At 43.7% G+C, this 12,054-nt stretch overlaps 1 protein-coding gene and 1 long non-coding RNA gene across 2 annotated transcripts; both read right to left on the bottom strand.

Annotated features, from left to right (window-relative positions):
• Positions 1–1,313: 1,313 nt before the first annotated feature.
• LOC101855634 lies at positions 1,314–10,184 on the bottom strand. Its single transcript, XM_013081007.2, has 10 exons — positions 10,178–10,184; positions 9,803–9,871; positions 8,956–9,081; positions 7,794–7,862; positions 7,078–7,146; positions 6,415–6,483; positions 5,124–5,192; positions 4,408–4,476; positions 2,852–2,920; positions 1,314–1,417 (listed from the first exon to the last, which is right to left on the bottom strand). The coding sequence occupies exons 1-10, from the start codon at positions 10,182–10,184 to the stop codon at positions 1,314–1,316; spliced, it is 720 nt and encodes a 239-aa protein (XP_012936461.2).
• A 441-nt stretch (positions 10,185–10,625) lies between these two features.
• LOC106011426 lies at positions 10,626–11,839 on the bottom strand. The gene is made up of 2 exons (XR_001184737.2): positions 11,810–11,839; positions 10,626–11,162 (listed from the first exon to the last, which is right to left on the bottom strand). It is a non-coding gene; the product is annotated as an uncharacterized LOC106011426 (long non-coding RNA).
• Positions 11,840–12,054: the final 215 nt, after the last annotated feature.

Consider the following 12,054-nt stretch of genomic DNA (forward strand, 5'->3'; position numbering starts at 1 on the left):
TCAAAACTGAAGTTTGTCATAATAGTTTCCGATGACAACCCACCAGGGCGCGATGATGGATTCCGACTTACCATCGGTTTCCGATGACAACCCACCATCGGCGCGATGATGAATGCCAAATTACCATCGGTTTCCGATGACAACCCACCATCGGCGCGATGGTGGATACCGACTTACCATCGGTTTCCGATGACAACCCACCACCATCGGTTTCCGATGACAACCCACCATTGGCGCGATGGTGGATACCGACTTACCGTCGGTTTCCGATGACAACCCACCATCGGCGCGATGATGGATGCTGACACACCATCGGTTTCCGATGACAACCCGCCATCGGCGCGATGATGGATACCCACTGACCATCGGTTTCCGATGACAACCTTCAGGACGATGTCGGGTTCCCACACACTATCAGAAACCGATGATCACCCAACATCAGAACGATGTAGGATAAATGTGTCTTTCCGATGGTCAACCGATAGCACCGCTGTCACACCATAGCCTTTACTTTGTCCATGCTCCCATCCCTATTTTATCTTAGTCGTTTGATCCTAAAAATGATTCCCTCAATCAAAAGTTGAATCCATGTCTCTAATTCAAGATGTTCTTATAAAATCAACACCAAGGTGTATATATATATATGTTAGTACAATTTCCACAAACCTAGACCATGAGTCCATTAACAGTAAGACATGAGACTGCAGCCGTGGGTAAACAAGCTCAGCTGAGTGGGGGTTTAGTTTTGGTATAGAGGTTTTACAGCGCTCGCAACTGCATAAGGTCATATGAGCGCCAGAAGTCGTGTGTGGCTCTGAGAAAACCCTTCACAAGGTGCAAAATTTCAAAATGAACTTTTTTGCATATTTTAAAAGACACATCTTTTTCGAGCATTTTACACTTTATTTGAAAGCAATTGGAGCATTCTGTGAAAAGTTATGGCATTTTAAAGCGAACAGGGGTTCGAGTGTCAAATTTTGAGAAAACAGGTTTTAAAGTTTTGCTTACTTTGGGAACACATTTTCCATGATGACAATGCATAGAAGCAAATAATACTGATACCACAGCATAGAGGTGCCATTTGTGGACGGTTTGCTTTTTATTTAGTGAAATACCTCTCTTCTATGTGAAGTTATGACTGTTTTTATGTTACAACAGTAAATCGTTGAATTACGTAAAAACGCGTCAAAAAATATTATGCCCCTCTCGTGTCATACCAGCAAAAAACAAACGCAGGTCGTCAAAAGCAGTTGATTCGAACTGGCTGTTGCAAGGCAGGCCATCATTGAGCTTGCAGAAGCACTTCAGGCCCTTCAACTTCGCAAATCTGTCTGCTCCACACCCTTACCTTCTGGCACCACAAAGGCTGTCACTGTACTGTTCTCTATGAAGGTCACCCCTAAGGCATCATCCTCGTCTGTAGATACAGAAATTAAAAGAGAGCGATTTAAAGGTGTGCAGCTTGCATTTATTATAATGAAATTTATAGTGTTGTACACCACTGCATTTAAATGACCACTATCGGCGCGATGATGGATACCGACTTACCATCGGTTTCCGATGACAACCCGCCATCGGCGCGATGATGGATACCCACTGACCATCGGTTTCCGATGACAACCCGCCATCGGCGCGATGACGGATACCCACTGAACATCGGTTTCCGATGACAACCCGCCATCGGCGCGATGATGGATACCCACTGACCATCGGTTTCCGATGACAACCCGCCATCGGCGCGATGGTGGATACCCTCTGACCATCGGTTTCCGATGACAACCCGCCATCGGCGCGATGGTGGATACCCACTGACCATCGGTTTCCGATGACAACCCGCCATCGGCGCGATGATGGATACCCACTGACCATCGGTTTCCGATGACAACCTTCAGGACGATGTCGGGTTCCCACACACTATCAGAAACCGATGATCACCCAACATCAGAACGATGTAGGATAAATGTGTCTTTCCGATGGTCAACCGATAGCACCGCTGTCACACCATAGCCTTTACTTTGTCCATGCTCCCATCCCTATTTTATCTTAGTCGTTTGATCCTAAAAATGATTCCCTCAATCAAAAGTTGAATCCATGTCTCTAATTCAAGATGTTCTTATAAAATCAACACCAAGGTGTATATATATATATGTTAGTACAATTTCCACAAACCTAGACCATGAGTCCATTAACAGTAAGACATGAGACTGCAGCCGTGGGTAAACAAGCTCAGCTGAGTGGGGGTTTAGTTTTGGTATAGAGGTTTTACAGCGCTCGCAACTGCATAAGGTCATATGAGCGCCAGAAGTCGTGTGTGGCTCTGAGAAAACCCTTCACAAGGTGCAAAATTTCAAAATGAACTTTTTTGCATATTTTAAAAGACACATCTTTTTCGAGCATTTTACACTTTATTTGAAAGCAATTGGAGCATTCTGTGAAAAGTTATGGCATTTTAAAGCGAACAGGGGTTCGAGTGTCAAATTTTGAGAAAACAGGTTTTAAAGTTTTGCTTACTTTGGGAACACATTTTCCATGATGACAATGCATAGAAGCAAATAATGCTGATACCACAGCATAGAGGTGCCATTTGTGGACGGTTTGCTTTTTATTTAGTGAAATACCTCTCTTCTATGTGAAGTTATGACTGTTTTTATGTTACAACAGTAAATCGTTGAATTACGTAAAAACGCGTCAAAAAATATTATGCCCCTCTCGTGTCATACCAGCAAAAAACAAACGCAGGTCATCAAAAGCAGTTGATTCGAACTGGCTGTTGCAAGGCAGGCCATCATTGAGCTTGCAGAAGCACTTCAGGCCCTTCAACTTCGCAAAGCTGTCTGCTCCACACCCTTACCTTCTGGCACCACAAAGGCTGTCACTGTCCTGTTCTCTATGAAGGTCACCCCTAAGGCATCATCCTCGTCTGTAGATACAGAAATTAAAAGAGAGCGATTTAAAGGTGTGCAGCTTGCATTTATTATAATGAAATTTATAGTGTTGTACACCACTGTATTTAAATGACCACTATCGGCGCGATGATGGATACCGACTTACCATCGGTTTCCGATGACAACCCGCCATCGGCGCGATGATGGATACCGACTTACCATCGGTTTCCGATGACAACCCGCCATCGGCGCGATGATGGATACCGACTTACCATCGGTTTCCGATGACAACCCGCCATCGGCGCGATGATGGAAACCCACTGACCATCGGTTTCCGATGACAACCCGCCATCGGCGCGATGGTGGATACCCTCTGACCATCGGTTTCCGATGACAACCCGCCATCGGCGCGATGGTGGATACCCACTGACCATCGGTTTCCGATGACAACCCGCCATCGGCGCGATGATGGATACCGACTTACCATCGGTTTCCGATGACAACCCGCCATCGGCGCGATGATGGATACCCACTGACCATCGGTTTCCGATGACAACCTTCAGGACGATGTCGGGTTCCCACACACTATCAGAAACCGATGATCACCCAACATCAGAACGATGTAGGATAAATGTGTCTTTCCGATGGTCAACCGATAGCACCGCTGTCACACCATAGCCTTTACTTTGTCCATGCTCCCATCCCTATTTTATCTTAGTCGTTTGATCCTAAAAATGATTCCCTCAATCAAAAGTTGAATCCATGTCTCTAATTCAAGATGTTCTTATAAAATCAACACCAAGGTGTATATATATATATGTTAGTACAATTTCCACAAACCTAGACCATGAGTCCATTAACAGTAAGACATGAGACTGCAGCCGTGGGTAAACAAGCTCAGCTGAGTGGGGGTTTAGTTTTGGTATAGAGGTTTTACAGCGCTCGCAACTGCATAAGGTCATATGAGCGCCAGAAGTCGTGTGTGGCTCTGAGAAAACCCTTCACAAGGTGCAAAATTTCAAAATGAACTTTTTTGCATATTTTAAAAGACACATCTTTTTCGAGCATTTTACACTTTATTTGAAAGCAATTGGAGCATTCTGTGAAAAGTTATGGCATTTTAAAGCGAACAGGGGTTCGAGTGTCAAATTTTGAGAAAACAGGTTTTAAAGTTTTGCTTACTTTGGGAACACATTTTCCATGATGACAATGCATAGAAGCAAATAATGCTGATACCACAGCATAGAGGTGCCATTTGTGGACGGTTTGCTTTTTATTTAGTGAAATACCTCTCTTCTATGTGAAGTTATGACTGTTTTTATGTTACAACAGTAAATCGTTGAATTACGTAAAAACGCGTCAAAAAATATTATGCCCCTCTCGTGTCATACCAGCAAAAGACAAACGCAGGTCGTCAAAAGCAGTTGATTCGAACTGGCTGTTGCAAGGCAGGCCATCATTGAGCTTGCAGAAGCACTTCAGGCCCTTCAACTTCGCAAAGCTGTCTGCTCCACACCCTTACCTTCTGGCACCACAAAGGCTGTCACTGTCCTGTTCTCTATGAAGGTCACCCCTAAGGCATCATCCTCGTCTGTAGATACAGAAATTAAAAGAGAGCGATTTAAAGGTGTGCAGCTTGCATTTATTATAATGAAATTTATAGTGTTGTACACCACTGTATTTAAATGACCACTATCGGCGCGATGATGGATACCGACTTACCATCGGTTTCCGATGACAACCCGCCATCGGCGCGATGATGGATACCCACTGACCATCGGTTTCCGATGACAACCCGCCATCGGCGCGATGATGGATACCCACTGACCATCGGTTTCCGATGACAACCCGCCATCGGCGCGATGACGGATACCCACTGAACTTAAAGTTTTGCTTACTTTGGGAACACATTTTCCATGATGACAATGCATAGAAGCAAATAATGCTGATACCACAGCATAGAGGTGCCATTTGTGGACGGTTTGCTTTTTATTTAGTGAAATACCTCTCTTCTATGTGAAGTTATGACTGTTTTTATGTTACAACAGTAAATCGTTGAATTACGTAAAAACGCGTCAAAAAATATTATGCCCCTCTCGTGTCATACCAGCAAAAAACAAACGCAGGTCATCAAAAGCAGTTGATTCGAACTGGCTGTTGCAAGGCAGGCCATCATTGAGCTTGCAGAAGCACTTCAGGCCCTTCAACTTCGCAAATCTGTCTGCTCCACACCCTTACCTTCTGGCACCACAAAGGCTGTCACTGTCCTGTTCTCTATGAAGGTCACCCCTAAGGCATCATCCTCGTCTGTAGATACAGAAATTAAAAGAGAGCGATTTAAAGGTGTGCAGCTTGCATTTATTATAATGAAATTTATAGTGTTGTACACCACTGTATTTAAATGACCACTATCGGCGCGATGATGGATACCGACTTACCATCGGTTTCCGATGACAACCCGCCATCGGCGCGATGATGGATACCCACTGACCATCGGTTTCCGATGACAACCCGCCATCGGCGCGATGATGGATACCCACTGACCATCGGTTTCCGATGACAACCTTCAGGACGATGTCGGGTTCCCACACACTATCAGAAACCGATGATCACCCAACATCAGAACGATGTAGGATAAATGTGTCTTTCCGATGGTCAACCGATAGCACCGCTGTCACACCATAGCCTTTACTTTGTCCATGCTCCCATCCCTATTTTATCTTAGTCGTTTGATCCTAAAAATGATTCCCTCAATCAAAAGTTGAATCCATGTCTCTAATTCAAGATGTTCTTATAAAATCAACACCAAGGTGTATATATATATATGTTAGTACAATTTCCACAAACCTAGACCATGAGTCCATTAACAGTAAGACATGAGACTGCAGCCGTGGGTAAACAAGCTCAGCTGAGTGGGGGTTTAGTTTTGGTATAGAGGTTTTACAGCGCTCGCAACTGCATAAGGTCATATGAGCGCCAGAAGTCGTGTGTGGCTCTGAGAAAACCCTTCACAAGGTGCAAAATTTCAAAATGAACTTTTTTGCATATTTTAAAAGACACATCTTTTTCGAGCATTTTACACTTTATTTGAAAGCAATTGGAGCATTCTGTGAAAAGTTATGGCATTTTAAAGCGAACAGGGGTTCGAGTGTCAAATTTTGAGAAAACAGGTTTTAAAGTTTTGCTTACTTTGGGAACACATTTTCCATGATGACAATGCATAGAAGCAAATAATGCTGATACCACAGCATAGAGGTGCCATTTGTGGACGGTTTGCTTTTTATTTAGTGAAATACCTCTCTTCTATGTGAAGTTATGACTGTTTTTATGTTACAACAGTAAATCGTTGAATTACGTAAAAACGCGTCAAAAAATATTATGCCCCTCTCGTGTCATACCAGCAAAAGACAAACGCAGGTCGTCAAAAGCAGTTGATTCGAACTGGCTGTTGCAAGGCAGGCCATCATTGAGCTTGCAGAAGCACTTCAGGCCCTTCAACTTCGCAAAGCTGTCTGCTCCACACCCTTACCTTCTGGCACCACAAAGGCTGTCACTGTCCTGTTCTCTATGAAGGTCACCCCTAAGGCATCATCCTCGTCTGTAGATACAGAAATTAAAAGAGAGCGATTTAAAGGTGTGCAGCTTGCATTTATTATAATGAAATTTATAGTGTTGTACACCACTGTATTTAAATGACCACTATCGGCGCGATGATGGATACCGACTTACCATCGGTTTCCGATGACAACCCGCCATCGGCGCGATGATGGATACCCACTGACCATCGGTTTCCGATGACAACCCGCCATCGGCGCGATGACGGATACCCACTGAACTTAAAGTTTTGCTTACTTTGGGAACACATTTTCCATGATGACAATGCATAGAAGCAAATAATACTGATACCACAGCATAGAGGTGCCATTTGTGGACGGTTTGCTTTTTATTTAGTGAAATACCTCTCTTCTATGTGAAGTTATGACTGTTTTTATGTTACAACAGTAAATCGTTGAATTACGTAAAAACGCGTCAAAAAATATTATGCCCCTCTCGTGTCATACCAGCAAAAAACAAACGCAGGTCATCAAAAGCAGTTGATTCGAACTGGCTGTTGCAAGGCAGGCCATCATTGAGCTTGCAGAAGCACTTCAGGCCCTTCAACTTCGCAAATCTGTCTGCTCCACACCCTTACCTTCTGGCACCACAAAGGCTGTCACTGTCCTGTTCTCTATGAAGGTCACCCCTAAGGCATCATCCTCGTCTGTAGATACAGAAATTAAAAGAGAGCGATTTAAAGGTGTGCAGCTTGCATTTATTATAATGAAATTTATAGTGTTGTACACCACTGTATTTAAATGACCACTATCGGCGCGATGATGGATACCGACTTACCATCGGTTTCCGATGACAACCCGCCATCGGCGCGATGATGGATACCCACTGACCATCGGTTTCCGATGACAACCCGCCATCGGCGCGATGATGGATACCCACTGACCATCGGTTTCCGATGACAACCCGCCATCGGCGCGATGACGGATACCCACTGAACTTAAAGTTTTGCTTACTTTGGGAACACATTTTCCATGATGACAATGCATAGAAGCAAATAATGCTGATACCACAGCATAGAGGTGCCATTTGTGGACGGTTTGCTTTTTATTTAGTGAAATACCTCTCTTCTATGTGAAGTTATGACTGTTTTTATGTTACAACAGTAAATCGTTGAATTACGTAAAAACGCGTCAAAAAATATTATGCCCCTCTCGTGTCATACCAGCAAAAAACAAACGCAGGTCATCAAAAGCAGTTGATTCGAACTGGCTGTTGCAAGGCAGGCCATCATTGAGCTTGCAGAAGCACTTCAGGCCCTTCAACTTCGCAAATCTGTCTGCTCCACACCCTTACCTTCTGGCACCACAAAGGCTGTCACTGTCCTGTTCTCTATGAAGGTCACCCCTAAGGCATCATCCTCGTCTGTAGATACAGAAATTAAAAGAGAGCGATTTAAAGGTGTGCAGCTTGCATTTATTATAATGAAATTTATAGTGTTGTACACCACTGTATTTAAATGACCACTATCGGCGCGATGATGGATACCGACTTACCATCGGTTTCCGATGACAACCCGCCATCGGCGCGATGATGGATACCCACTGACCATCGGTTTCCGATGACAACCCGCCATCGGCGCGATGATGGATACCCACTGACCATCGGTTTCCGATGACAACCTTCAGGACGATGTCGGGTTCCCACACACTATCAGAAACCGATGATCACCCAACATCAGAACGATGTAGGATAAATGTGTCTTTCCGATGGTCAACCGATAGCACCGCTGTCACACCATAGCCTTTACTTTGTCCATGCTCCCATCCCTATTTTATCTTAGTCGTTTGATCCTAAAAATGATTCCCTCAATCAAAAGTTGAATCCATGTCTCTAATTCAAGATGTTCTTATAAAATCAACACCAAGGTGTATATATATATATATGTTAGTACAATTTCCCCAAACCTAGACCATGAGTCCATTAACAGTAAGACATGAGACTGCAGCCGTGGGTAAACAAGCTCAGCTGAGTGGGGGTTTAGTTTTGGTATAGAGGTTTTACAGCGCTCGCAACTGCATAAGGTCATATGAGCGCCAGAAGTCGTGTGTGGCTCTGAGAAAACCCTTCACAAGGTGCAAAATTTCAAAATGAACTTTTTTGCATATTTTAAAAGACACATCTTTTTCGAGCATTTTACACTTTATTTGAAAGCAATTGGAGCATTCTGTGAAAAGTTATGGCATTTTAAAGCGAACAGGGGTTCGAGTGTCAAATTTTGAGAAAACAGGTTTTAAAGTTTTGCTTACTTTGGGAACACATTTTCCATGATGACAATGCATAGAAGCAAATAATGCTGATACCACAGCATAGAGGTGCCATTTGTGGACGGTTTGCTTTTTATTTAGTGAAATACCTCTCTTCTATGTGAAGTTATGACTGTTTTTATGTTACAACAGTAAATCGTTGAATTACGTAAAAACGCGTCAAAAAATATTATGCCCCTCTCGTGTCATACCAGCAAAAGACAAACGCAGGTCGTCAAAAGCAGTTGATTCGAACTGGCTGTTGCAAGGCAGGCCATCATTGAGCTTGCAGAAGCACTTCAGGCCCTTCAACTTCGCAAAGCTGTCTGCTCCACACCCTTACCTTCTGGCACCACAAAGGCTGTCACTGTCCTGTTCTCTATGAAGGTCACCCCTAAGGCATCATCCTCGTCTGTAGATACAGAAATTAAAAGAGAGCGATTTAAAGGTGTGCAGCTTGCATTTATTATAATGAAATTTATAGTGTTGTACACCACTGTATTTAAATGACCACTATCGGCGCGATGATGGATACCGACTTACCATCGGTTTCCGATGACAACCCGCCATCGGCGCGATGATGGATACCCACTGACCATCGGTTTCCGATGACAACCCGCCATCGGCGCGATGATGGATACCCACTGACCATCGGTTTCCGATGACAACCCGCCATCGGCGCGATGACGGATACCCACTGAACTTAAAGTTTTGCTTACTTTGGGAACACATTTTCCATGATGACAATGCATAGAAGCAAATAATGCTGATACCACAGCATAGAGGTGCCATTTGTGGACGGTTTGCTTTTTATTTAGTGAAATACCTCTCTTCTATGTGAAGTTATGACTGTTTTTATGTTACAACAGTAAATCGTTGAATTACGTAAAAACGCGTCAAAAAATATTATGCCCCTCTCGTGTCATACCAGCAAAAAACAAACGCAGGTCATCAAAAGCAGTTGATTCGAACTGGCTGTTGCAAGGCAGGCCATCATTGAGCTTGCAGAAGCACTTCAGGCCCTTCAACTTCGCAAATCTGTCTGCTCCACACCCTTACCTTCTGGCACCACAAAGGCTGTCACTGTCCTGTTCTCTATGAAGGTCACCCCTAAGGCATCATCCTCGTCTGTAGATACAGAAATTAAAAGAGAGCGATTTAAAGGTGTGCAGCTTGCATTTATTATAATGAAATTTATAGTGTTGTACACCACTGTATTTAAATGACCACTATCGGCGCGATGATGGATACCGACTTACCATCGGTTTCCGATGACAACCCGCCATCGGCGCGATGATGGATACCCACTGACCATCGGTTTCCGATGACAACCCGCCATCGGCGCGATGATGGATACCCACTGACCATCGGTTTCCGATGACAACCTTCAGGACGATGTCGGGTTCCCACACACTATCAGAAACCGATGATCACCCAACATCAGAACGATGTAGGATAAATGTGTCTTTCCGATGGTCAACCGATAGCACCGCTGTCACACCATAGCCTTTACTTTGTCCATGCTCCCATCCCTATTTTATCTTAGTCGTTTGATCCTAAAAATGATTCCCTCAATCAAAAGTTGAATCCATGTCTCTAATTCAAGATGTTCTTATAAAATCAACACCAAGGTGTATATATATATATGTTAGTACAATTTCCACAAACCTAGACCATGAGTCCATTAACAGTAAGACATGAGACTGCAGCCGTGGGTAAACAAGCTCAGCTGAGTGGGGGTTTAGTTTTGGTATAGAGGTTTTACAGCGCTCGCAACTGCATAAGGTCATATGAGCGCCAGAAGTCGTGTGTGGCTCTGAGAAAACCCTTCACAAGGTGCAAAATTTCAAAATGAACTTTTTTGCATATTTTAAAAGACACATCTTTTTCGAGCATTTTACACTTTATTTGAAAGCAATTGGAGCATTCTGTGAAAAGTTATGGCATTTTAAAGCGAACAGGGGTTCGAGTGTCAAATTTTGAGAAAACAGGTTTTAAAGTTTTGCTTACTTTGGGAACACATTTTCCATGATGACAATGCATAGAAGCAAATAATGCTGATACCACAGCATAGAGGTGCCATTTGTGGACGGTTTGCTTTTTATTTAGTGAAATACCTCTCTTCTATGTGAAGTTATGACTGTTTTTATGTTACAACAGTAAATCGTTGAATTACGTAAAAACGCGTCAAAAAATATTATGCCCCTCTCGTGTCATACCAGCAAAAGACAAACGCAGGTCGTCAAAAGCAGTTGATTCGAACTGGCTGTTGCAAGGCAGGCCATCATTGAGCTTGCAGAAGCACTTCAGGCCCTTCAACTTCGCAAAGCTGTCTGCTCCACACCCTTACCTTCTGGCACCACAAAGGCTGTCACTGTCCTGTTCTCTATGAAGGTCACCCCTAAGGCATCATCCTCGTCTGTAGATACAGAAATTAAAAGAGAGCGATTTAAAGGTGTGCAGCTTGCATTTATTATAATGAAATTTATAGTGTTGTACACCACTGTATTTAAATGACCACTATCGGCGCGATGATGGATACCGACTTACCATCGGTTTCCGATGACAACCCGCCATCGGCGCGATGATGGATACCCACTGACCATCGGTTTCCGATGACAACCCGCCATCGGCGCGATGATGGATACCCACTGACCATCGGTTTCCGATGACAACCCGCCATCGGCGCGATGACGGATACCCACTGAACTTAAAGTTTTGCTTACTTTGGGAACACATTTTCCATGATGACAATGCATAGAAGCAAATAATGCTGATACCACAGCATAGAGGTGCCATTTGTGGACGGTTTGCTTTTTATTTAGTGAAATACCTCTCTTCTATGTGAAGTTATGACTGTTTTTATGTTACAACAGTAAATCGTTGAATTACGTAAAAACGCGTCAAAAAATATTATGCCCCTCTCGTGTCATACCAGCAAAAAACAAACGCAGGTCATCAAAAGCAGTTGATTCGAACTGGCTGTTGCAAGGCAGGCCATCATTGAGCTTGCAGAAGCACTTCAGGCCCTTCAACTTCGCAAAGCTGTCTGCTCCACACCCTTACCTTCTGGCACCACAAAGGCTGTCACTGTCCTGTTCTCTATGAAGGTCACCCCTAAGGCATCATCCTCGTCTGTAGATACAGAAATTAAAAGAGAGCGATTTAAAGGTGTGCAGCTTGCATTTATTATAATGAAATTTATAGTGTTGTACACCACTGTATTTAAATGACCACTATCGGCGCGATGATGGATACCGACTTACCATCGGTTTCCGATGACAACCCGCCATCGGCGCGATGATGGATAC

The sequence above is a fragment of the Aplysia californica genome, unplaced genomic scaffold (assembly GCF_000002075.1).
Source record: "Aplysia californica isolate F4 #8 unplaced genomic scaffold, AplCal3.0 scaffold00111, whole genome shotgun sequence".
NCBI classification, from domain to species: Eukaryota; Metazoa; Mollusca; class Gastropoda; order Aplysiida; family Aplysiidae; genus Aplysia; species Aplysia californica.

What these genes read in the sequence shown, in the direction of transcription:
- LOC101855634 (XM_013081007.2), bottom strand. An exon ending in AGCCTTTGTGGTGCCAGAAG is followed by an intron (nt 9,082 to 9,802) that starts GTAAGGGTGTGG and finishes CCAGAAGGTAAG; the next exon opens with GGTGTGGAGCAGACAGCTTT. An exon ending in AGCCTTTGTGGTGCCAGAAG is followed by an intron (nt 7,147 to 7,793) that starts GTAAGGGTGTGG and finishes CTGTATCTACAG; the next exon opens with ACGAGGATGATGCCTTAGGG.